This window comes from Pelophylax lessonae, assembly GCF_965119305.1.
Source record: "Pelophylax lessonae genome assembly, chromosome: 2".
Taxonomy (NCBI): domain Eukaryota; kingdom Metazoa; phylum Chordata; class Amphibia; order Anura; family Ranidae; genus Pelophylax; species Pelophylax lessonae.
This window is the reverse complement of record NC_138769.1, coordinates 451,156,211-451,181,380: the sequence shown is the minus strand read 5'-3', so window position 1 is coordinate 451,181,380 and position 25,170 is coordinate 451,156,211. Positions and strand designations below refer to the sequence as shown.

General features: G+C 42.1%; 1 protein-coding gene across 2 annotated transcripts in view; it reads right to left on the bottom strand.

Moving 5' to 3' along the window:
• Positions 1–5,077: 5,077 nt before the first annotated feature.
• The window catches only part of GAS6 (growth arrest specific 6), a 130,448-nt gene continuing 110,355 nt past the window's right edge, over positions 5,078–25,170 (bottom strand). The window contains exons 11-16 of one of the 2 annotated variants that reach the window (XM_082246003.1): positions 20,144–20,308; positions 19,760–19,928; positions 14,815–14,987; positions 6,744–6,969; positions 5,356–5,507; positions 5,078–5,209 (exon numbers count right to left, since the gene is read on the bottom strand). In XM_082246003.1, coding sequence (XP_082102129.1) covers positions 5,356–5,507; positions 6,744–6,969; positions 14,815–14,987; positions 19,760–19,928; positions 20,144–20,308 — 885 coding nt within the window. In that variant the 3' untranslated portion in view covers positions 5,078–5,209. Of the gene's footprint in view, positions 5,508–6,743; positions 6,970–14,814; positions 14,988–19,759; positions 19,929–20,143; positions 20,309–25,170 lie in introns of both variants that reach the window. The other variant, XM_082246004.1, reaches the window with a different exon arrangement.

Here is a 25,170-nt window from a genome sequence, read left to right as displayed (position 1 = left end):
CCTCTGCACACTGCTACACCCTTTCCAGCAAACTATGCAATGAAAAACAGGGATATTTAGTTCACATACAGTGCCTTGCGAAAGTATTTGTCCCCCTTGAACTTTGCGACCTTTTGCCACATTTCAGGCTTCAAACATAAAGATATAAAACTGTAATTTTTTGTGAAGAATCAACAAGTGGGACACAGTCATGAAGTAGAACAAAATTTAGTGGATATTTCAAACTTTTTTAACAAATAAAAAACTGAAAAATTGGGCGTGCAAAATTATTCAGTCCCCTTAAGTTAATACTTTGTAGCGCCACCTTTTGCTGCGATTACAGCTGTAAGTCGCTTGGGGTGTGTCTCTATCAGTTTTGCACATTGAGAGACTGAAATTTTTGCCCATTCCTCCATGCAAAACAGCTCAAGCTCAGTGAGGTTGGATGGAGAACGTTTGTGAACAGCAGTTTTCAGTTCTTTCCACAGATTCTCGATTGGATTCAGGTCTGGACTTTGACTTGGCCATTCTAACACCTGGATATGTTTATTTGTGAACCATTCCATTGTAGATTTTGCTTTATGTTTTGGATCATTGTCTTGTTGAAAGACAAATCTCCGTCCCAGTCTCAGGTCTTTTGCAGACTCTATCAGGTTTTCTTCCAGAATGGTCCTGTATTTGGCTCCATCCATCTTCCCATCAATTTCAACCATCTTCCCTGTCCCTGCTGAAGAAAAGCAGGCCCAAACCATGATGCTGCCACCACCATGTTTGACAGTGGGGATGGTGTGTTCAGGGTGATGAGCTGTGTTGCTTTTACGCCAAACATAACGTTTTGCATTGTTGCCAAAAAGTTTGATTTTGGTTTCATCTGACCAGAGCACCTTCTTCCACATGTTTGGTGTCTCCCAGGGGGCTTGTGGCAAACTTTAAACAACACTTTTTATGGATATCTTTAAGAAATGGCTTTCTTCTTGCCACTCTTCCATAAAGGCCAGATTTGTGCAGTATACGACTGATTGTTGTCCTATGGACAGAGTCTCCCACCTCAGCTGTAGGTCTCTGCAGTTCATCCAGAGTGATCATGGGCCTCTTGGCTGCATCTCTGATCAGTCTTCTCCTTGTATGAGCTGAAAGTTTAGAGGGACGGCCAGGTCTTCGTAGATTTGCAGTTTTCTGATACTCCTTCCATTTCAATATTATCGCTTGCACAGTGCTCCTTGGGATATTTAAAGCTTGGGAAATCTTTTTGTATCCAAATCCAGCTTTAAACTTCTCCACAACAGTATCTTGGACCTGCCTGGTGTGTTCCTTGTTCTTCATGATGCTCTCTGCGCTTTAAACGGACCTCTGAGACTATTACAGTGCAGGTGCATTTTTACGGAGACTTGATTACACACAGGTGGATTCTATTTATCATCATTAGTCATTTAGGTCAACATTGGATCATTCAGAGATCCTCACTGAACTTCTGGAGAGAGTTTGCTGCTCTGAAAGTAAAGGGGCTGAATAATTTTGCACACCCAATTTTTCAGTTTTTCATTTGTTAACAAAGTTTGAAATATCCAATAAATTTCGTTCCACTTCATGATTGTGTCCCACTTGCTGTTGATTCTTCACAAAAAATTACAGTTTTATATCTTTATGTTTGAAGCCTGAAATGTGGCAAAAGGTCGCAAAGTTCAAGGGGGCCGAATACTTTCACAAGGCTCTGTATATTGCAATACGTGTTTAAGCTGCCCAACTGCGTCAAAGTAATCCCTCAATGGGTCAGCTTAAACATATATTGCAATATACGTGAACTAAATATCCCTGTTTTTCATTGCATAATTTGCTAGAAAGGGTGTAGCAGTGTGCAGGGGGTCCATCCAGAATTTGTAGTGTTACAACCCCTTTAGCACCTGATAGTTTAAATACATGTACGAGCTATTGGGATTTGAACACAGGTACAGTATCCCACAAAAGTGAGTACACCCCCTCCCATTTTTGTAAAAATGTTATTATATCTTCATGTAACACTGAAGAAATGACACTTTGCTACTATGTAAAGTAGTGAGTGTATAGCTTGTATAACAGTGTAAATTTGCTGTCCCCTCAAAATAACTCAACACACAGCCATTAATGTCTAAACCGCTGGCAACAAAAGTGAGTACACCTCTAAGTGAAAATGTCCGAATTGGGCCCAATTAGCCATTTTCCCTCCCAGTGTGTTATGTGACTAATTAGTGTTACAAGGTTTCAGGTGTGAATGGGGAGCAGGTGTGTTACATTTGGTGTTATCGCTCTCACTCTCTCATACTGGTCACTGGAAGTTCAACATGGCACCTCATGCCAAAGAACTCTCTGAGAATCAGAAAAAAAGAATTGTTGCTTTACATAAAGATCGCCTAGGTAATAAGAAGATTGCCAAGACCCTGAAACTGAGCTGCAGGACGGTGGCCAAGACCGTACAGTGGTTTAACAGGACAGGTTCCACTCAGAACAGGCCTCGGCATGGTTGACCAAAGATGTTGAGTGCACTTGCTCAGCATCATATCTAGAGGTTGTCTGTGGGAAATAGAGGTATGAGTGCTGTCAGCATTACTACAGAGGTTAATGGGGTGGGGGAGGGGTGGGTCAGCCTGTCAATGCTTAGAGCATATGCCGCACACTGCATCAAATTGGTCTGCATGGCTATTGGCCCAGAAGGAAGCCTCCTCTAAAGATGATGCACAAGAAAGCCCGCAAACAGTTTGCTGAAGAGAAAACAAACTAAGGACATGGATTACTGGAACCATGTCCTCTGGTCTGATGAGACCATGATAAACTTTTTTGGGTCAGATGGTGTCAAGCGTGTGTGGCGGCAACCAGGTGAGGAGTACAAAGACAAGTGTGTCTTGCCTACAGTCAAGCGTAATGGTGGGAATATCATGGTCTGGGGCTGTATGAGTGCTGCCGTCACTGGGGAGCTACAGTTCATTGAGGGAACCATGGATGTCAATATGTACTGTGACATACTGAAGCAGAGTATGATCCCCTCCCTTCGGAGACTGGGCTGCAGGGCAGTATTCCAACATGATAACGACCCTAAACCCACCTCCAAGATGACCACTGCCTTGCTAAAGAAGCTGAGGGTGAAGGTGATGTACTAGCGAAGCATGTCTCCAGACCTAAACCCTATTGAGCATCTGTGGGGCATCCTCAAACAGAAGGTGGAAGAGCGCAAGGTCTCTAACATCCACCAGCTTCGTGGTGTCATCATGCAGGAGTGGAAGAGGACTCCAGTGGCAACCTGTTAAGCTCACTAATTTACTCTATAGCAAAATGTCATTTCTTCAGTGTTGTCACATGAAAAGATATAAAAATAAATAATAAATAACCGCGCTAGTGCAAATAAATAATAAGCAGCAACTTCAAGTGTGACAGCACCCAAACAACAAAATAAATAATAAATAAGTCGCGCTTAATAAAATATGGTAATGTGATAGCCAAATTAGTGAATACAATAGTCATGAAAACCAGATGTGAATTAATATATAATGATAATATAAATAATGTCCATAAATTAGTCCATAGGTGATATGTGTGGGTAAAGGTGTCCACAATGAAAATCCATTAAGTAATCTGCTTACCAGAAAACAAAGAGTAAAGTGCCCATGAATCAATCAAGCAAAACCAAAAAGACCGGGATGTCTTTATAACAGTAGTCACCTGAAATCGGGACCTCTAAATTGCTTGCAATGATGTCTCCCAGGGAACCGAGGTGCATCATATGTTCATGAAATAGAAGATATAAACGCCATAGCGTAAAACCAAAAAACAAATTGTAAAGAAACTAGGAAGAAAAAGATGCACTCACAAATATGAGTAACTCCTTAACCCGTGAAAGTATGGAAGTATTCACCAGTGTGTGTGTGACATACACATGCAGGTACTTCTTACCAGAAGCCAATATATAAATGACAAAAACCACTGCTTATGGTAAGTATGTGCCTTCAGAGCATGCCTAGACAGTGTTGATAGATAGGGACTATTATTAATCCACCACCGATCTAGACGCTCCTTACCAGATCCAATATAATATGCACATATATCCAAAGACAATCAAATGATGGACATGATGTCCAAGTAGAACATGGTGAACCTCAGACGTCTCAAGTTGTAGACTCAGGATAAAGAACAGCTCAGGCATACATCAGCAATATGAAATGAAGACAGGGAACGCCATAGCATAAAATCCAACAAACCGTTTAATGTAAAATTAAAAAAGCACTCACACGAGAAGCAGAATACAAGCTTTCGGTAAATAGCAAAGCCACCAGCCGGTCGGCTAACTCGCCCGCACTTCCTGGATGCTAGGGGGGGATGTCAGCACGCTGTGACCCGATGCGTTTCGTAAAAGATTACATTATCAAAGGTCTGAGGTTCACCGGGTTCTCCTTGGTCATCATGCCCACCATTTGATTGTCTTTGGATATATGTGCATATAATATTGGATCTGGTAAGGAGCGTCTAGATCGGTGGTGGATTAATAATAGTCCCTAGCTATCAGCATTGTCTAGGCACACTCTGAAGGCACATGCTTACCATAAGCAGTGGTTTTTGTCATTTATATATTGGCGTCTGGTTCTTTTTCATTCTCCTTTACTGCAGGAAAGCAAGAATTTAGCTGCTATAAAGCAGCAAGAACACTTCCTTCAGACAATATGCTTCTTTATTTTACAAAGGTGCAGGTCTGAGAAAACTGCTATGACTGTAAAATATAACACAAATATAAAAATATAACTATTATAAGGTTTTGTTCTTTATTTTAGGTTGCTCCTTAAAAAAAAAAAAAAAAAAAATCAGTGTTTGGTATTAAAAATATATAACACAATTTCCAGTTCTACATATCTTTGCCACAACATAATTTACCACAGTTCTCAGTTGCTTTCTAACAAAAGTCTGCAATGCACTTGCTGCACATTTCTGACCATTAATATTAGTTTTCTGAAATATTTACAATATATTACAATCTTTAAAAGGGTATCCATCATGCAGCAAGCAAAATATCTGGGTGACAAACTCCAGATGGAAACTTTCATTTTCTTACCCCCGGACTGCATGCGGTTTCATGGACTCCATGGAGACTAGTATGGAGACTAGTATACAGCATGGATATCAGAAAATGGTAGTTTCCATCAGAGGCTTCTCATGTAGTTACTTTGCTTAGTGACAGATTCCCACAGCAAACAGGGAGGGTGATACTGTCCTAAAATGTTTGACATGGTGTAAAAATCAGTAGGTCTTACATCATTTCAGTGTTTTACGAAACTATACACACAATACTGCAAAGTCATAATAATTTATACATATATATAAAAAGAGATTTGGTTAAAAAAAAAAAGAGGAATGAACCTATTTGAGAGACTTAATGGGAGGACATGAGTGGGAGGTGATGTCACTGTGTTTGTTTACAGCTTCATCCAAGTCCAACGTCTTTTGCTGAACACGTATGGTCATGCAGCCGTGATAGAATGCAGTAACTGGTGTGTGTGTGACATCCACATCTAAACAGTAAAGAAGGAAAAAGAAAATCATTAAGAAGCCTTTACCACCAAGCTGACTGCTGATGGTAATAATGGTGAATTTCCAATGGAATGCATCTTATTCATAAATCTCACAATAGAATACTGCCCATGGCAGAGTACTGGATGTCTAGCTATGGCCCCGAATATTTTTTATTTCCATGAGTATAAGGAGAGCTCCAGGCAAAACACAAAATGTGTTAACAATAAGGCATAGAAATACATTCTTAACTGTGTCTGCATTTTGGTTTTGGATGTACTTTTTGGCATTAAAGATCTACATAATAATGTGGACCTCAATCAACATTAAAAAAGAGGCCTGCTTTTGACAAAGGTTTCTGTGTGTTTTCAGAATAACCCTGGCCATTGCCCGCTGTATGATCTAATTCAGATGAGGACACAATGAAAAAAAACTTTGGAATCAAAAATAATTTTATAATTGAGCTACAGTTTATCTGGAGCTAAACATAAAAGTGAATAGATACATTCTGTACATTTTTTTTTTTTTTTTTTACTCGACTAGGGTTGCTATTTATAGTTGTATAGAAGGTAAGGTTGAATAAAGACACAGGTTCAGGTGTGCCTGTTTTATGGTGCTACCCATTTCCATATCCCTGCAAATTGCAACATCTAAAGGTTTTTTGAATTTATCTAAATTCCCCACTGACACCACCAACTGTGGAAGGGAGATCCACATTTTTACTGCATTAACAGTAAAAAACTCCTTACACAGTTTAGGACAGAAATGCTTCTTGTTCAATGTCACTTGTATCTTCTTTAGAGTTTTCTCCCAATGCTACAGTTACAGTTTAGATATTCGTATATATGGGGATTTTATCCCCCCATATGCCTCCTCTCCAGGAAGAATGTTTAATGTTTGTAGATGTTCGTCATATGTGAAGTTCTCCAACCTGCCTATTAGTTTTGTTTCACTTAACTGGACTCTCTCCAGTTCAGGGACATCCTTCTGCATACTCACCACACGTGAACTACATACGCAGAGTGAATGAAATATTAGACTATAAAATAAAACTTTCCCTGATATCCAACTGATCATTTAGACACATCTACCTTGTAAGACAGAGAGGAAACTAAAAATGTCCAAAGATGTGACTAATTTGGTAGAATTTGGTTCATTCGTAAAATTACCACATCCATATTTCTGGTTCAAAAATACACAACACATATACAAAGTATAGATCATAATGAAACATTCACCTGGTAATCCTCCAATATAGGTAAGTAATTCTTGCTGCAAGTGTTCATTTAATTCCGAAAGGATGAGTTGTAATTCAGAATCCTCCAAATCTATTTTTCCAGGCTCTCCATCAAAGGAAAGGAGTATGTGATCCTTGCTTGCAGAGACCTCCACGATGTGCTCTTTATCACAGACATTTACTTCTAATTGACACACAACAATATTTCCTACAGACAGGATGATGAACTGTAGAATGGAATTAAAGCAACAAATCAGCTGTCATTGTTAAATAAGTGTATCCTCAGCTAACCTGCTTCAGTAATACTAGATCATCCATCTCTAGGTTACTGCATTACTGTCCAAGTAACAGCTAGAGGAGAATGTCTCACACCAAGCATGTGTTTACACACTGCTGTCCTGGCCAAACTGTAGGACAGCTTCCACATGGTATCATATGACTAACTGTGTGTTATTATGTCTACTCCATCGTCCACAAATCTCTGGACAAGATATCAAAAAGGCAATAATAGCTATCATATAGATTACCATACAACTAATAGCAAACGGATACACTGTCCTTATAAAAATAATTCTTCATAGGTATTTAGACTTATGTAATCATAATGCTGTAATTGGACCCCAAAATGTTAATTCAACACTAGATCATGTTATTTTACTCAAAGTTAATGTGGATACCACACTTTTATCCAGACTTCAGTGAAGCACAAAAACATTGGATAAGTGCTGCTTTTGAATTAACTATGTACTGTTTAAATATTTTACCTGACTCTGCTTATGCATTTTCCTGAATGGACACATACCAAATGACAAATGTTTGTGTTAATATGTGATGCAATTATATGACAAAGAAGACAACCGTTATCTGTGTGATACCTGTTTATTTTCTACCTCACAGTGTGTAATAGATGGATTCTAATCTATTACATACATGGCCATCTATGTAAATGGAAGGTTTGCAATGTTACAAACATATTTCCCATTATGTTTTATTCAGATTTATGTCAACAATAGTCTTCTTTTTTATAGGTTTACTTTATGTATCTCTCGACCCTCTACCCCTTTTCAATTTTTAGGGATGCCGGGGGGGGGGGGGGGGGGGGGGACGACTCTGTCTACTGCAATGGTAATCACTTAAATAGGAGCTCTAGCCTCCTGCAGAAAAAAATTCTAAGTCAGCACCTGCTGACTTTTAATGTTAGGACACTTACCTTTCCAGAAATCCAGCAGTCTTCACCCCAGCCAATTTCTCAATTGGCTATCAGGTGCTGCCACAGCCATCTCCACTAAGGGAAACCAGCAGTGAAGCTGTGCAGCTTCACAGCCAGTTCTCTACTGCGCATGAGCGAAGAGTGCCATGCTCTCCATCAGGGCCGGGTGCGAAAGGAGGGGGGCTGAACTTCCGCAGCAAACTCAGCCAGAAGTTGAAGCAGGTACCTGTCAAAACCAGGTACCCACTCCCCCCCCCCCCCACACCCAAAATGTGCCAAATGTAGCAGCGATGGAGGGAGGGGGTTGTAGATAAGCAGAGCTTCCCCTTTTGGATGGAGCTCTGCTTTAAGTACATTTACAGTGTCTTGCGAAAGTATTCGGCCCCCCTTGAACATTGCGACCTTTTGCCACATTTCAGGCTTCAAACAAAGATATAAAACTAATTTTTTGTGAAGAATCAACAAGTGGGACACAATCATGAAGTGGAACGAAATTTATTTCAAACTTTGTTAACAAATAAATAACTGAAAAATTGAGCGTGTAAAATTATTCAGCCCCTTTACTTTCAGTGCTGCAAACTCTCTCCAGAAGTTCAGTGAGGATCTCTGAATGATCCAATGTTGACCTAAATGACTAATGATGATAAATAGAATCCACCTGTGTGTAATCAAGTCTCTGTATAAATGCACCTGCACTGTGATAGTCTCAGAGGTCCATTTAAAGCGCATAGAGCATCATGAAGAACAAGGAACACACCAGGCAGGTCCGAGATACTGTTGTACCATGTTTGACAGTGGGGATGGTGTGTTCAGGGTGATGAGCTGTGTTGCTTTTACGCCAAACATAACGTTTTGCATTGTTGCCAAAAAGTTCGATTTTGGTTTCATCTGACCAGAGCACCTTCTTCCACATGTTTGGTGTGTCTCCCAGGTGGCTTGTGGCAAACTTTAAACAACACTTTGTATGGATATCTTTAAGAAATGGCTTTCTTCTTGCCACTCTTCCATAAAGGCTAGATTTGTGCAGTATACGACTGATTGTCGTCCTATGGACAGAGTCTCCCACCTCAGCTGTAGATCTCTGCAGTTCATCCAGAGTGATCATGGGCCTCTTGGCTGCATCTCTGATCAGTCTTCTCCTTGTATGAACTGAAGGTTTAGAGGGACGGCCAGGTCTTCGTAGATTTGCAGTGGTCTGATACTCCTTCCATTTCAATATTATCGCTTGCACAGTGCTCCTTGGGATGTTTAAAGCTTGGGAAATCTTTTTGTATCCAAATCCAGCTTTAAACTTCTCCACAACAGTATCTCGGACCTGCCTGGTGTGTTCCTTGTTCTTCATGATGCTCTATGCGCTTTAAATGGACCTCTGAGACTATCACAGTGCAGGTGCATTTATACGGAGACTTGATTACACACAGGTGGATTCTATTTATCATCATTAGTCATTTAGGTCAACATTGGATCATTCAGAGATCCTCACTTAACTTCTGGAGAGAGCTTGCTGCACTGAAAGTAAAGGGGCTGAATAATTTTACACGCCCAATTTTTCAGTTATTTATTTGTTAACAAAGTTTGAAATAAATTTTGTTCCACTTCATGATTGTGTCCCACTTGTTGTTGATTCTTCACAAAAAATTACAGTTTTATATCTTTATGTTTGAAGCCTGAAATGTGGCAAAAGGTCGCAAAGTTCAAGGGGGCCAAATACTTTCGCAAGGCATTGTATATGTCAGAACCTCTGAGTGGTGCAGCATACTGTATATGCCTAATGTCCTTTCTAAGTGACATGCCTATACAAAACCTACACAAAAAGCAAAAAAACTAACAGAAGTATCCATTTATGTAATACAGTGCAGATCAAAAAAAACCCCTGCTGCAGCTATTGCATTTTGACAACTGGTCCTACGGCTGTCAATACCCAAACAGCAGCTGCAACTAAAAAACCTGCTTTTAGTAGTTTTTTTCCACTGGCGTTAATGCGTGTTTAGCCGTGTTATCTTTTAGCAGTGTTTTTCAGCCCCTATTAAAAATCTGTGGTTGCCTATGAGCCGACTTTGATACCACTTTCAGCCCATTGATTTGAATAAAAGTCGCATTGAAGTCGGATCATGATGATTCGACTTGCGGTGCGACTTGTGCTCTGAGGATTTTGAAGGGGAACGCCACACCAAAAATGGAAATCCCCCCAAGTTCCATACCAGGCCCTTGAGTCTGGTATGGATCTTGAAAGGAAACCCAATGTCAAAATGAAAAGAAAAAAAAAAACACGGCATGGGCAGGAGTCATCGCTGGAGGAGGACAGGGTTAGCAGCGGAGAAGACTGAAGGATTTTTAATAAAAGAACTTCTCAAAACGGTCTCTTGTCATTTTTTACAGTACATTGCCTTTTTTGGGGTGAATGGGTAGGGGTACAATGTACCCCGTACTCATTCACATAGGGGGGGTCCCTCTTGTTACAGGGGGCATCCAGATTCCGATAAGCACCCTCCCCGCAGGACATCCATAACTAAAGATGCTTTGGGGTGGGGAGCACCCACCCCCACATGTTGAGGGCATGTGACCGTATGGTCCAGGGGGGGGGGTGCTCACTCGCTCGTCCCCTGCCCTTTCCTGAACTGCTGGGCTGAATGCTCAGATAAGGTTCTGGTATAGATTTTGAAAGGGGAACCTAAGCCTGTTTTTTTTTTTTTGGCATGGGGTTTCCCCTCAAAATCCATACCAGACCTAAGGGTCTGGTATGGTCTTGTAGGGGAGAACCCCACATGTTTTTTTTTTTTTTTTTTCATTTTGGTGCAGGGTTTCCTTTCAAGATCCATACCATAGGTTTTGTTATTTTATGTATTTTTAAAGAGGGAGAGAATGAGAGAGAGAAGGGAGAGAGGAAAATGAGAGAAGGTGTCCCCTGTGACCCCAAAGTTCCCTAATCATCTGGTGTCTGACTCTTGAATCCCAAATATCTTGTGTCCCTGTGAGCCCTAATTACCCTGTGTCCCATGTGACCCCTAAGCCCCTAATCCTGCAGTGTAATTGTAGTCTCCTCATCATCCTATGTCCGCTGTGACCCCCCTATACTGATCATTCTGTGTCCCTCATGACCCCTAATCTACTAGTGACCCCTCTACCCGTAATCATCCTGTGTCCCTGTGACCCCCGAGATGCTAATAATTCTGTGACCCCCCCCCCCCCCCCGAGTCCCTTGTGATTCTGGAGTTCCCTGATCATTGTGTTTCCCCTGTAACCCCTAACCACCCTGTGATCCCTGTACCCCTAACCATCCTGTGTCCCCTGTGACCTGGAGGGGAGAATGAAGCCAGGTGCACAGACGAGAGGGAGAGTTGCAGCCAGGTGGATGTGAGGATTGAGCCAGGTGCACAGACGAGAGGGGGAGTTGCAGCCAGGTGGATGGAGTCAGGTGCACAAAGGAGAGGAGGACTTGCAGCCAGGTGCACAGAGGAGAGGAGGACTTGCAGCAAGGTGGAGGGGAGGATGGAGCCAGGTGCAAAGAGGAGAAGATAAGTTGCAGCTAGGTAGAGGGGAGGAGGGAGACAGGTGCACAGAGGAGAGGGGGGAGCTGGAGCCAGATGGAGGGGAGGACCGAGCCAGGTGGAGGGGAGGACAGAGCCAGGTGCACAGAGAAGAGAGGGAGTTGCAGCCAGCTGGAGGGGAAGACAGAGCCAGGTGCACAGAGAAGAGAGGGTGTGGCAGCCAGGTGGAGGGGAGGGGAGGACAGAGCCAGAAGCACAGAGGAGAGGGAGATTTGCAGCAAGGTTGGGGGGGGGCAGAGCTAGGTGCACAGAGGAGAGGGGTAATTGCTGCCAGGTGGAAGGGAGGATGGAGCCAGGTGCATAGAGGAGAGAAGGAGTTGCAGCCAGGTAAAGGAGGATGGAGCCAGGTGCACAGAGGAGAGGAGGAGTAGGAGGAGTCACAGCCAGGTGAAGGGGAGGATGGAGCCTGATGCACAGAGGAGAGGAGGAGTTGCAGCCAGGTGGAGGGGAGGACGGAGTCAGGTGCGCAGAGGAGAAAGGGAATTGCAGCCAGGTGAAAGGGGGTGGGGGGTTAGGCCAGCACAGAGGATAGTATAAACATTTTTTTTTTATTTTGTATATCATCATTGTTTTTTGCTTTTGCACACAGTTTTTTTCAATGCATCTGTATCCTTGCTGCCTGTTTTCCTCTGTTAGCTTATCAGAGGAAAAGCCAAGCTTGTATAGAAACAGAGCAGTGGGCAGACATAGGTGGGAGTGGGCGGGGCAAAGGTGGGGTATACGCAGGAGTGGGTGGGGCTTCACAGGCCGATTTAGGGGGGGGTGGGCAGAGCCTTGGCAGGACTTCTGTAATGATTGAGTTGCCACTTGCCAGAGCTTTTCATGGAATGTATGAGCAACTCCCCCAGTGATGTAATGATGGCACGCTGTAGTGTCTTCAGAGCGGCATCACGCAAAAGGGGACAACGGAGGCATTTAGAAACAGAGGAAATAGTTTTGTCTCCCCATCAAAGGAAGTGAACATGAGAGCTTTCAGCTGCAAGGAAAAGGTAGATATCTCAATATCCTTATGCTGGCCATACACCATCCGAAAAATTGTTCAAACTCATTTTCGAAAAATGAACACTCGGCCGTGAGAGCAAACGATCCCGCCATCATGTAATGACTGATAAATCATTCAATGGACATAAATTAATCTGTAAATCTGTTTTTCAGTTTACCTAGTGAAAACAGTTTGGACGAGAAACACATTATCCTTTCAATTTATTGTTTGTTCAGGAGAATTTCCAAACTTGTCCTTCGTTTTTTTCGTCTCAAAACGTCACAACTTTAACTGGCCAAAAAACAAAAGAACTGTCCAAATGACCTAATCTTGGCCGATTTTTCGTATAGTGTATGGCCAGCATTACTGTTATGCAAAACAACCAGTGGGATGTTTAACAGATTGTAGAGTTAAATCACATATTTTTTTTTCCATTTTGACTATAGTTCTTTAACCGGTTGCCGACCGCCGCACGACTATATACTGCGGCGGTCAGCCCCGGCCAGGCAGAGTGACGTATCGGTACGTCACTCGCCTGTCACTGACTTACGAGCCTATCGCGGGCGGGCGCGTGCCCGCCGAGGCGGGCGGGCGCGCGCCCGCCGAGGCGCGCGCCCGCCGCGGCTCGTTCACAGACAAGTCAGTGCGTGTGACCGGCGGACTCGATGTCCGCCAGTCACACTGCATCGCTCCTGTGAAGGGAGAAAGACAGAGCAGCTTGTGTAAACAAGCTGCCTGTCAGTTCTCCCTGTGTAAAAGTGAAGATCTGTCCGTTCTACTATGTAGAACGGTTGATCTTTGCTTTTACACCAATAGGAATGTCCCTACACAGTTAGAATCACGCCCCTAGGACACACTTAACCCCTCCCTGTCCAATAAAGTTAACCCCTTCCCTGCCAGTGTCATTTTTGCAGTAACAGTGCATATGTATAGCACTGATTACTGCAGTAATGTCACTGGTACCCCCAAAAGTGTCAAAAATGTCAGTCAAGGGTCCGATCTGCCCGCCGCAATGTCGCAGTACCGAAAAAAAATCGCAGATCGCCGCCATTACGCGTTAAAAAAAAAAACACCAAAAATGACAAAAATCTTTCCCTTTGTTAGTAAACGCGATAACTTTTGCGCAAACCAATCAAAATACGCTTTTTGCGATTTTTTTTACCAAACATAGGTAGCATAAAACAAATTGGCCGAAAAATGTTAAAAAATTTTGATTTTTACTTTTTTTTTTGGGGAATTTCATATAAAAAAATGTGAAAAATATTGTTATTTTTGCAAAATTTACGCTCTTTTTTTGTTTATAGCGCGTGATCAAAAAATCGCACAGGTGATCAAATACCACCAAAAGAAAGCTCTGTTTGTGGGAAAAAAAGGATGTCAAATTCGTTTAGGTACAGCGTCGCACGACCGCGCAATTGTCAGTTAAAGTCACGCAGTAAAAAAATCGCAAAAAAACCCCTGGTCCTTTAGCAGCCAAATCCTCCGGGGCTTAAGTGGTTAAAGGCCCAAACTCAAAAAGTGTACATCTGCTGCAGAAAATGAAGGAGGCAATGGCAACGCAGTGGAAAATGTGCCTAAATAGCAAGGCAGTGCCTTTTTTCTTTAGGTGGACCTACACATACATGCAGACTTTGTCATTAAAAGAATAAAATGAACATTTGTAAAATTGTGAATCTCCACCATTGAAATTGTTTTATTAGTGCAGCCTTATTTCCCAAGCATTATTTGATTTTTTTTTATTTATTTGTATTTACACTCCGCCAGTGTGGAATAGCCAGATGGCCAAGCCATCGTGCCTGAGCTTAATGCTGATAACAAAGGATGAGCTTGGGTTCAGATCAAGCCCAGCTGGAAGCGGTCAATCATGCCCACTACCCCCAATTAACTGCAACCAGGGCATTCCCTGCACTGCAGCTACATGTACATTCAGACAAAGCCTGACCTCAGCATTACTAATAACTTACACTCAAACTGTTATCACAAAGATGCTGAAAACTAAAAGCTTTGATAACTGTCAGTTTTTACCTCCAGCAGATCAGGTGGAGTGTCAGTAATTATACAGCAGCTCAGGCAGTAACTAATTCAGCCTCCACGGGGGCTTTACAGCCCAACACTGGAATATTTCTGCTCTTCCAGAAAAAGCACACAAGTTATTATGGAGACACATACCTATCCCTGAGTGGTAAGGCTGTATTATTATAAAAAAATTAAAGGTGGGGATTCAGATTCTTAACACATATTTAACATAAAAGAGGGGGGGGGGGGGGTAAAAAAAGGGCAGCCAGTGCCCTGTGAATCAGGTACATTACTATATACAGCATACACTTCTTACCTGCTTTTTCATTTTGGTTGCGAAATGATAATCAATTAGAGCTAATGATAAAGGGACTTTGTTGTCCTTTGACACAAGAGCAAAGAGCACTCCAGTATCAGTGGCTGGATTTATCTCTGCACTGATGTCTATTCTCCAGGTTGGCACATCTTCCTGTTTATTAGATAGATCCGCTAGAGAAAATATGAAGAAAGAAAATGACATATTTAGGACCATAACACTGTGTTTAAATACCTAACTCTATATGACATATCAAGTTATATATAGTCTTGCAGCATTTATAGTACTATATATCAATTTTTCTGTACATGGAAATTGGACAATACTGGATACTAGGGTAATATTGCTCTAAAGAAACTTGCATGTACATTATTCATTTTACAAGCAGTGAAGGAAAAATGTGCATAATAGAAACAGAATTAAAGTGACACTAAACAATATTTACATTTTTTAAAAATAATCCATACACATCCACTACATAATGGCCCTGTAATCTGTTTTTCACAAAATAATTGCTTACTATGTTTTTCTGCCTCCTTGTAACATGACCTCTTAAACCTCTCCTTTTCCCCTCTCATTTCCATTTGTTTGAAATGAGCAATGCATGTTCATTGCATGCATGTGTCCTGCTCTATGCACACTACAAATCATATGCTCCTTAGTCCCCAGTCCCTCTCTGGAGTGAAAAGAGAGGGTGACTACGCTCTTACAGTAGGACCATTGAGAACGCATGTTCTTTGAAGATTTGGAGGAGGCACAGCGCAACAGAAGGTACCTACAGTACGTGAATAGAATTGTATTTTTTTTAACCAGAATTTAGTGTCCCTTTAAAACATACTAGCAATTTTATTTCTGAGAATCTTCCATTAAGAAATCTAGGCCTGAGAAATGATCCTGACAACTTCTATGCTAGAATAAAAAAAAAAAAAAGCCATACCCAATCACATCTTCACCTTGATTTCAAAGGAAAAAACTGCATTAACAATAAAACAGATCAAATAAGAAAATATAACACAGGGAAGGACCTATCCAGGATGCAACTATGGAAGATTCTGGAAAGTAGAGATAACTGTAAATCTAAATTTGTTTTGCCTCAATTCATCTTCTGTAAGGCAACTTAACCCCAGAGGATAATAAAGAAATGACTGGGTGGGAACGAGGCTTCATTCAAAATAAAATTAAATTACTTGGGAAAAGGGCAAATAAAACAAAAACTCCCTGGCAAGAATAAATTGAAAGACTGTTTTCATATACTATCATATAATACATCTAAATATCTGAATGTACAGTGCATCCGTAAAGTATTCACAGCACTTCACTTTTTCCAAATTTTGTTATGTTATAGCCTTATTCCAAAATGGATTAAATTCATTATTTTCCTCAAAATTCTACAAACAATGCCCCATAATGACAACGTGAAAGAAATTTGTGTACATAAGTATTCACAGCCTGTGCCATGATATTCAAAATTGAGCTCATGTGCATCCAGTTTTCACTGATAATCCTTGAGATGTTTCTACAACTTTACTGGAGTTCACCTGTAGTAAATTTAGTTGATTGGACATGATTTTGAAAGCCACACACCTGTCCATATAAAGGTTCCACAGTTGACAGTGCATGTTAGAGCACAAGCCAAGCCAGGAAGTCCAAGGAATTGTCTGTAGACCTAAGAGACAGGATTGTATCGAGGCACAGATCTGGGGAATGGTTCAGAAAAATGTCTGCAACACTGAAGGTCCCCGTGAGAACAGTGGCCTTCCTCATCCATAAATGGAAGACGTTTGGAACCACCAGGACTCTTCCTAGTGTGGGCCACCTGGCCAAACTGAGCGATTACGGGAGAAGTCCCTTAGTTAGGAAGGTGACCAAGTACTTGATGGTCACTCTGACAGAGTTCCAGCATTTCTCTGTGTAGAGAGGAAAACCTTCAAGAAGAACAACCATCTTTGCAGCACTCCATCAATCAGGCCTGTATGGTAGAGTGGCCAGGCGGAAGCCACTCCTTAGTAAAAGGCACATGACAGCCATTCTGGAGTTTGCCAAAAGGCACCTGAAGGACTCTCGAACCAAGAGAAACAAAATTCTATAGTCTGATGAAACAAAGATTGAACTCTTTGGTCTGAATGGCAAGTGTCATGTCTGGAGGAGACCATGTACCCTTCATCACCTGGCCAATGCCATCCCTACAGAGAAGCATGGTGGTGGCAGCATCATGCTGTGGGGATGTTTTCCAGTGGCAGGAACTGGGAGACTAGTCAGGATCAAGGGGAAGATAAATGCAGCAATGTACAGGGACATCCTTGATGAAAACATGCTCTAGAGCGCTCTGGACTGCAGACTGGGCGAAGTTTCATCTTCCAGCAGGACAATGATCCTAAGCACACAGCCAAAATAATATAAGGAGTGGCTATGGGACTATTCTGTAAATGTCCTTGAGTGGCCCAGCCAGAGCCCAGACTTGAACCCGATTGAACATCTCTGGAGAGGTCTGAAAATGGCTGTGCACAGACGGTCCCCATCCAACCTGATGGAGCTTGAGAGGTCCTGCAAAGAAGAATGGGAGAAACTGCCCAAAAATAGGTGTGCCAAGCTTGTAGGATCATACTCAAAAAGACTTCAGGCTGTAACTGGTGCCAAAGGTGCTTCAACCAAATATGGAGCAAAGGCTGTGAGTACTTTTGTACATGTGACTTTTTTTATTTTTAATAAATTTGCAAATATTTCTAACAAACTTCTTTCACGTTGTCATTATAGGGTATTGTTTGTAGAATTTTGAGGAAAATAATGAATTTAATCCATTTTGGAATAAGGCTGTAACAAAACAAAATGTGGAAAAAGTGAAGCGTTGTGAATACTTTTCACTGTGCACTGTATGTTAAGAGGGCCAGCATGTTACATTATCCTTACATATCTACATAGAAGCCCAAATAACATTTCCCCACTAGTTTTCTGAACAGATTTAAAAACATGCCCTACGCTTGGCCATCTAAAACAGTGCTATACAATGTGTTGATTTTCTAGCAGGAAAGTCATTTAAAGCTCAACTTCAGAAAACTGAAATGTCCTCCTTTGCAGTGGGGCTGTGCCCGAACTGCAAGGGTCAATTGCTTGTTTAGTCTAGGAGAAAGTGGTATCCATTCACCAACAAAATGCTATTAAAATACCACATGCCCTATTTTATGAAGTGATACAGTATTTTGATAGTGAAATCTTGCGTTAATGTAACACTGGTATCCTTCACAACCAGTTACTGTCATGGTTGTTAAGGAGCGCGAGGCCACTGCGTCCTTAACAACTAACGAGTCATCAGCTGTCAGCAGGGTTACCCACTGACAGCTGAATGTAAAGAAAATAATTGCTGGCAAAAAAAACCCCACCAAACCATACCAGGTCAAGTGCCCTCAACATATGGGGGGGGGGGGGCTTTGGGGAAGTAGGGCTCTCCATGTTGATGGGGACAAGGGCCTCTTCACCAAAACCAAGGCCGGTGTTTGTGGGGGTCTGTGGGCAGGGGGCTCTTGGAATCTGCAAGCCCCCTTTAACAGTTTGTTTGTTTGTTGTGTTTTTATTCACTTTTACCACTTTTTTGGTAAATGAGTAGGGGGTACTCATTCATATTTGGGGGGGCCTTCAGATTTCGATAAGCCCCCCTCACCCGCAGACCCCCACAACCACCGGCCAGGGTTGTGGAGAAGAGGCCTTTGGCCCTACCAAAATGGAGACAACATGCTTTGGAAGGGAGGGGCCTGCCCAAAGCACCCCCCCCATTTTAAGGGCACATGGCATGGTATGGTTCAGGAGGGGGGGATGGGCGTTCACTCATCCCCTCCTTGTGCCTGGTATGGATTGGGGGGGGGGGGGGTGCCCTATGCCATCAACTTGTTTTTTACATTTTTCATGGGGGTTCTCCTCAAAATCTATACCAGACCCAGAGAGCCTGGTATGGATGAGGGGGGACCCCACAACATTTTTTTCCCCTGATTTTTTAATGCCAGCAATTTTTTTCTTTTTTTTCTTTACATTCAGCTGTCAGTGGGGAACCCTGCTGATGGCTCGTCGGTTGTTCAGGACGTGGTGACCTCCCCCTCCAACCAGTTCAAATCATGCATATTCCTTAAATACTGCATACCTCGATCACTTTTTTTGCATGCATTTAATAATTTATTTTCTTCTGTGAATTGAGTTTAACGCCTGTTGATGTAGTATTTACCAAGCGTTTTAAGCGTTTTGCAGTAAATGCCTCAAAACAGTATAGTGAATTGACAGTTTCAAGATCACATGCGATATTTAGGAAAAATGTGTCCAGACACCTAAATAGCGCATGTGATATGCTTTTGTGAATGTAGCCCAGTAAGAGAACTTTTACTTACCTGATCCTCCACTTCCAAGCAAACGGCACTTCCCTCTGTTTTGGAAGTGGACTGTCCCTTGGAAACCTCACTTTCAATGCAGGGCTATGGTTCCAGCATAGGTCTTGATGATGTCACAGGACCTTAGACTTTCGGAGTGCAAGAACCGATTTAGCAGAGAGGAGGAATTTCTAGGAGCCAGGATGCAGGTAAGTAAAAAGTCCTTCCCATGGGCCTCTAAGGCATAAAGAGCAGTTAACCCTTGCAGTGCAGACAGTCCTGCTGCAGGGGAGAACTTTTTTAATTTTCGCAAGTTCAGCTTTACCGATCTTTAGCCTATGAGTATCAGCTAAAAAAATACAGTTAAATAAATAAAATCATGATGGACTTTTCTACAGCTGGACCTCACAGTTTCACAAAGACATGTTTTTGGTGTCAGGATAGCAACATTGTACAGGCATTTCATAACCAAAACAAACCCGCTCAAATATGTAGTGGGGAAGAAATGTTACATACACACAGAGCCTACTGCCCATATGTTTTACTGCCTAGTTCACTTCTGCTTTCAGTAACAGTTTATGTAATGTCTTACTTACTGTAATCAATAAAGAATAAAGCAAACCCTCTTCCTGGATAAAAAGAGCCCCTTCCAGCCACCACGAAGCACTGCATCTTTTCTTGTGTCCGCACAGTGCCTTGGATTGATGTGTCTTCCTCCTTCAGCCAGTTCCAGCCACGCATACAGCCATCCAGTCGTGTGTTAATCTGAGAGTATATAAAAGGTTAAAAAACATTTTTCAGAACATATTATGTCCTGGTCATATTCACTAGTAGGGTATGTTAAACATTCTGTGTTGGACTGTTCTGGTATGTTAGGTCTATGGGCCATTTTGAATCAGTTGGCATGCAGCTGGTTCCTACTGCATGCTGAATAATTAAAAAAAAGTAAAGAATTTAACACCCCTTTAGGTGACACTTACCGGCTGAATGAGCTCACTGCTTTTAAACAGAATTCCTCCCACTGTCAAATTTAGTTGGTACAGTCCTCTGTCAAAAGTAAACAGATCTCCAGAAACCGCTATTTTCATTACTGCATCTTTATTAACTTTTATTACCAAGTTCCGGTCCATTTCCTCAACAGAAATCTAAAAATAAAAAAATAATGCAAAACACTTCAATTGGCAAGTTGGCAAGCTTTCATCTGAGCTGACCAAATTCAATAAAGAACACTTTTCTTGAATTATAGTCCCTTTAAAATTGCCCTTGCCATATTCATGAAAGCATTGAGGGGCAAAGGTTTAAAAGTAATATGAGGAAGTATTACTTTACTGAGAGAGTAGTGGATGCATGGAATAACCTTCCTGCAGAAGTGGTAGCTGCAAATACAGTGAAGGAGTTTAAGCATGCATGGGATAGGCATAAGGCTATCCTTCATATAAGATAGGGCCAGGGACTATTCATAGGATTCAGATATATTGGGTAGACTAGATGGGCCAAATGGTTCTTATCTGCCGACACATTCTATGTTTCTATGTTTCTATGTTTCATTGCACCAGTTTTGTTAACAGTTTCTGACACATACAACAGATCCATGTAGTGCTTATCTGTATTACTTTTACAATGCGTCATTATGACTGACTAATTCAAAACAAATTCCCTCAAATTTTGTTTTCACTAGATTAGTAGCTAGGTGTCCTAGCAATAAATGACGTCAGCTGAACAATTACAGTGAGCAGATCCCGAATGGGTATGTTGAAAGACTAGTTTCCCCATCGGGTCCACCTATCCTGTGGTTGATGGATGGCAGTGGGCAGATTTCATAACCACTATTAGGCTGAATAGCAGCTATGGAATCTGCCCACTATGTCCACTATCAATCACACAGGAAGTGAACCTGATGGGGAAATCTGAGAGACTAGCCATCAAGCTTCCCATACCCCACAAAAAAACCCTATGCCCACTGCGCCAGTTGGGTGGGGAGCGGATTGACAGAGCCTGATGTGGAACTTAAAGAATGATTCCACATCAGGTCCACCTTGCCGGTGATTGACAGCAGATGGCAATGAATGAATGTCATAGCCTTAATAGTGGCTACTGAATCCACCCACTGTCAATCACATGGAAGGTGGACGTGATGTGGAACTAGTCTCAGAGTTCCCCATCAGGCTCCGCTCACAGAACAAATCAATTCCATGGCCACTGTGCCTGTTGTGTGAGTGGAGCCTGATGGGGAACTCTGAGAAACTAACTCCCCATCAGGTCCATCCTGCCAGTGATTGACAGCAGATGGCAGTGGGCAGATTTCATGGCTGCTATTGGTCTAAATAGTCACTATGGAATCTGCACCACAAGGAAGGCGGACATGATAGGGAACTATTCTCTGCAGGACTCTGAAATAAAACTTCTATGTGAGGGGCTCAGACATCCTGGCTGTACTCTGCAGAAGATTATGGAGAGGATTATTGAGGAGGAACGATGAAGGACTCCATTATACTATTCACCGCTTCCATACACCTTTGTAGTGAGGGTCTGTGGCACTTGGTAAGGGGCTGTGTGATTGGGTGTCGGTGGTGGCCCTCACAATATGGATTGAAGATTTATATTATGCCCTTTCTTTGAATGTGGGCTTTCTGAGAATCGATTAGCGCTGCACTTTTTTACGTTTTAGGATTAATCTTTTGCATAATTCATGATTTTGTGTCAGCTGCTTCTGTATTTTATTTTATAGGATTTTATGGTAATACTGGGCACAGCATAATTATTTGTACTGAACCATTCTCTTCGCGATACCCTCAGGCTCCACCTACCCCTCAACAAAACTCCCTGGCCATGTGCCCCACTGTGTGAGGAAGCTCAGCATTAGGGAGACACCAATATGGGCACTCTGACCTCCATGCGACAGATTCATGTACTAGTTTCTGACAGGTCCATGAATCTGTGTATGTTGTCAGCTCAACAGAAAGGTAGGAAGACACATATAATTATGATATATCAACTGTTATATTTCCTGGTTCTCAGTTTGTTTAAAGTAATTAAACATAGGAAAATATATAACTGTGAAATACATGTGAATAGTGATACAATTAGTAATCTGGTAACCCCTGTCCTTAGCCTTGACATCTTTGCTTTGTGGTAGGGAGCAGTGCTGGACCCTCAGGTGTGCTGATATTTCTAGTGTGTATTCCGATGGTTGTCTGGAGCTTTGTAGGCAGCTCTCAAATTCAAAGCAGCCTTTGGTGTTGGCCTTATACAGATGTAGAAAAAAAAAAGTTTAAGGATAAAAACGTATTAATATATTAGTATGTGTTCGAAACACATTTTATTTGTGTTTTGAAGGTCCCCCATGGAGACGGGGCTAAATGTTGCTTGTTCCAGCTTAAATTTGGCAGATGATCCCCAACTGGAACAGGTGACATATAACTATGTCATCCAAATGAAGAGGAATCTTCAAAGCCCCTGAAATGTGTTGGATGATTTTACTGAACACAAAAAAATGGAACCTGGACACATAGTAGTGGAGCTTTTCTCCCTTAACGTGGTTACTATCTGTCACTTTAGCTTTTACACCTGTACATTTTTACATTTCAGCTAAGTGACTACGGATTCAGTAATAACTTTAACATTACTTAAAGTACCAAAGTAATACATATAAAGTTTATTGGGGACAAACAAGGCTCCTGTGTGCCAATTTAGTCTCGAAAAATGATTTACTTTAAAAATGAAAAAATATTTGGCAAATGAAAAATGTGTTTTTTTTTCTAGTTTGACTAGTGACATGTTTAAGACAATTAGTATTATTGTAGATAAAAAAGTGCCAATATTATGTATACTCTTGTTTTGTTTATAGTGACCTAAAATTATATGTAATACAAAGAATGATGAAGTTATTTACAAATGAAATGAAGGGTTATTGGCAGCAAAACAAATGCCCACTTCCCCAAAGGAGAACTTAAGCATTCCTTTTCCCAAATAAAGCGGCACCACAGGGTCCAGCCAATAGTGGAGTTTTCAGACATGCAAATTCAAAACCAAATGGGTGCAGCATTTAGCAGCCCTCCCATCACGGTTTTTCTTCCTTCCCCTCCGTCTTCTACTTCCTTACGCCCCCCTCCCGGCTCTCTTAACCTGTAGGAGGTGGAGGCACCAGTGGATCCAAAAACAATGAACCCAGAGGAGCTTCAGTATTTTTGTGATGTCCAATAGGTCTGTGCTCCATCACAAACCTGGATCACTGGAGTGCCAGGAGCCTTGGGTGACCATGGCATGTGTCCCATTTTTTGCTGTATCCTGGTCATAGTCAGAGATGAGCCTGAACTTCCATCCTAAGGAGGTAATACAGGAGCAATTCTAGGGCCCACTTAATGGCCAAGCATTCTCGTTCTAATATAGCGCTAATTTCCGACTGAAAAAGACCACAGGATGCTCCTCTCCATGGATGACCTGTGAAAGAGCAGCTCCTAGCCCCCAAATCTGGACAACAAATTATTTTGAGAAGCCTTTTCAGCATACACTTTCCACTCAACCATTAGCAACTTCTGACAGACTGGTCAATGGAGCAGATTGGGTGGCAAAATTAGATACAAACTCTCTGTAGTACCCCACTACATCTAGGAACACACGCACTTGTTTTTAGGGGATGTGGCAGGGTACTTCGTCCATTCCAAAGGCACATTGAATCCTGCTTTCTTCAGAGAGTCTAATACAGGCAGTCCCTGACTTACGAACATCCGAGTTGCGAACGATTCCTACTTACGAATGGGGCCCCGTGACGAACGACTCCTACTTACGAACGGGGGCGTGACGAACGACTCCTACTTACGAACAGTGACGGTGCCCGCGTGACGTCATTGCTGGCTTCTTCCGGCTTCTTCTCGCTCCTGTGCTGGATAGCATCCATCTTAGTGCCGGCCACAATGCACGCTGCATGTACTACATGTACTGATTGCCCCACACTGCCCATAAGCATCCCACTGCACAGGCAGAAGCTGGTGGAACTGTCTGGAAACTGGGGAGATTACATTACTCTGTATTGGGAGCAGGACCACTGTATTGTACTTGTACTTCTAGCTATGTTGAATGTAACTATCCTTCTGGGTCTCTTTTAGCCTTTTAGTTTTGGTTAGTACAGTACTGTATGGTGTGGGGTTAGAGCCACAATGAGGTTTGTACTGCTGTCTGTATCCTTATGAATTTTTTGGGCTGGAGTTACACTTAAAAAAGTACATGTTCCGACTTACAAACAAATTCGACTTTAGAACAAAACTACAGTCCCTATTGTGTTCGTAACCCGGGGACCGCCTGTAGAGCCTGGATGTTAGGCACAAGAGATTCCCACTTTCTCCTAAAATTACAATGTTGTCTGAATACGATGAGGCTTGTTTCTGATGGGGAACATGGCTGGAGCAGTCTGAAGGTCAAAAGGCATTATTTTTTAGCACTGGAAATGTCGATCTGGAGTGGAAAAATACATTTTTTTTGGGCGACTTTAGTTAGAGGTATCTATCAATACCACTTTGTAATGTCCATAAGGCCATTTGGGAATCAACACATTTGTGCTCGACCACTTACTCTACAATTCATTAGTCTCAACTATATGGTTGGGCACCAACAGTTATTCAGTAGTGTCTTCATTAACCTTGATGACCTGATAACAAAGGCAATTACTGACTGCAAAATGAGGCCAGCATTCATTTGCACCCATCTCCTGGGGAACCGCATTTATAGCAACCTGTTCTCTTGCCAGAGTGAGACCGTGCATCTGGACCAAGCAAAAAGTCCCCTTGGACACACAAGTTATCATTTGGCATATCTATATCATCCTCCTCTGATCATTGGATATATGGTCTAACCATCAAGCCAGAGCCCTTCTTTACCACTGTTCACAGAATGTTGTGTCTGATGGGGGAGAGCAGCTTTTCCTTCACCTGCATATATTTCAAGTATCTCAAGCAATTGATACTCTAATTTCTAGTCCCCATCTTCAAACAAACAATCAGCCCTTTGTTCT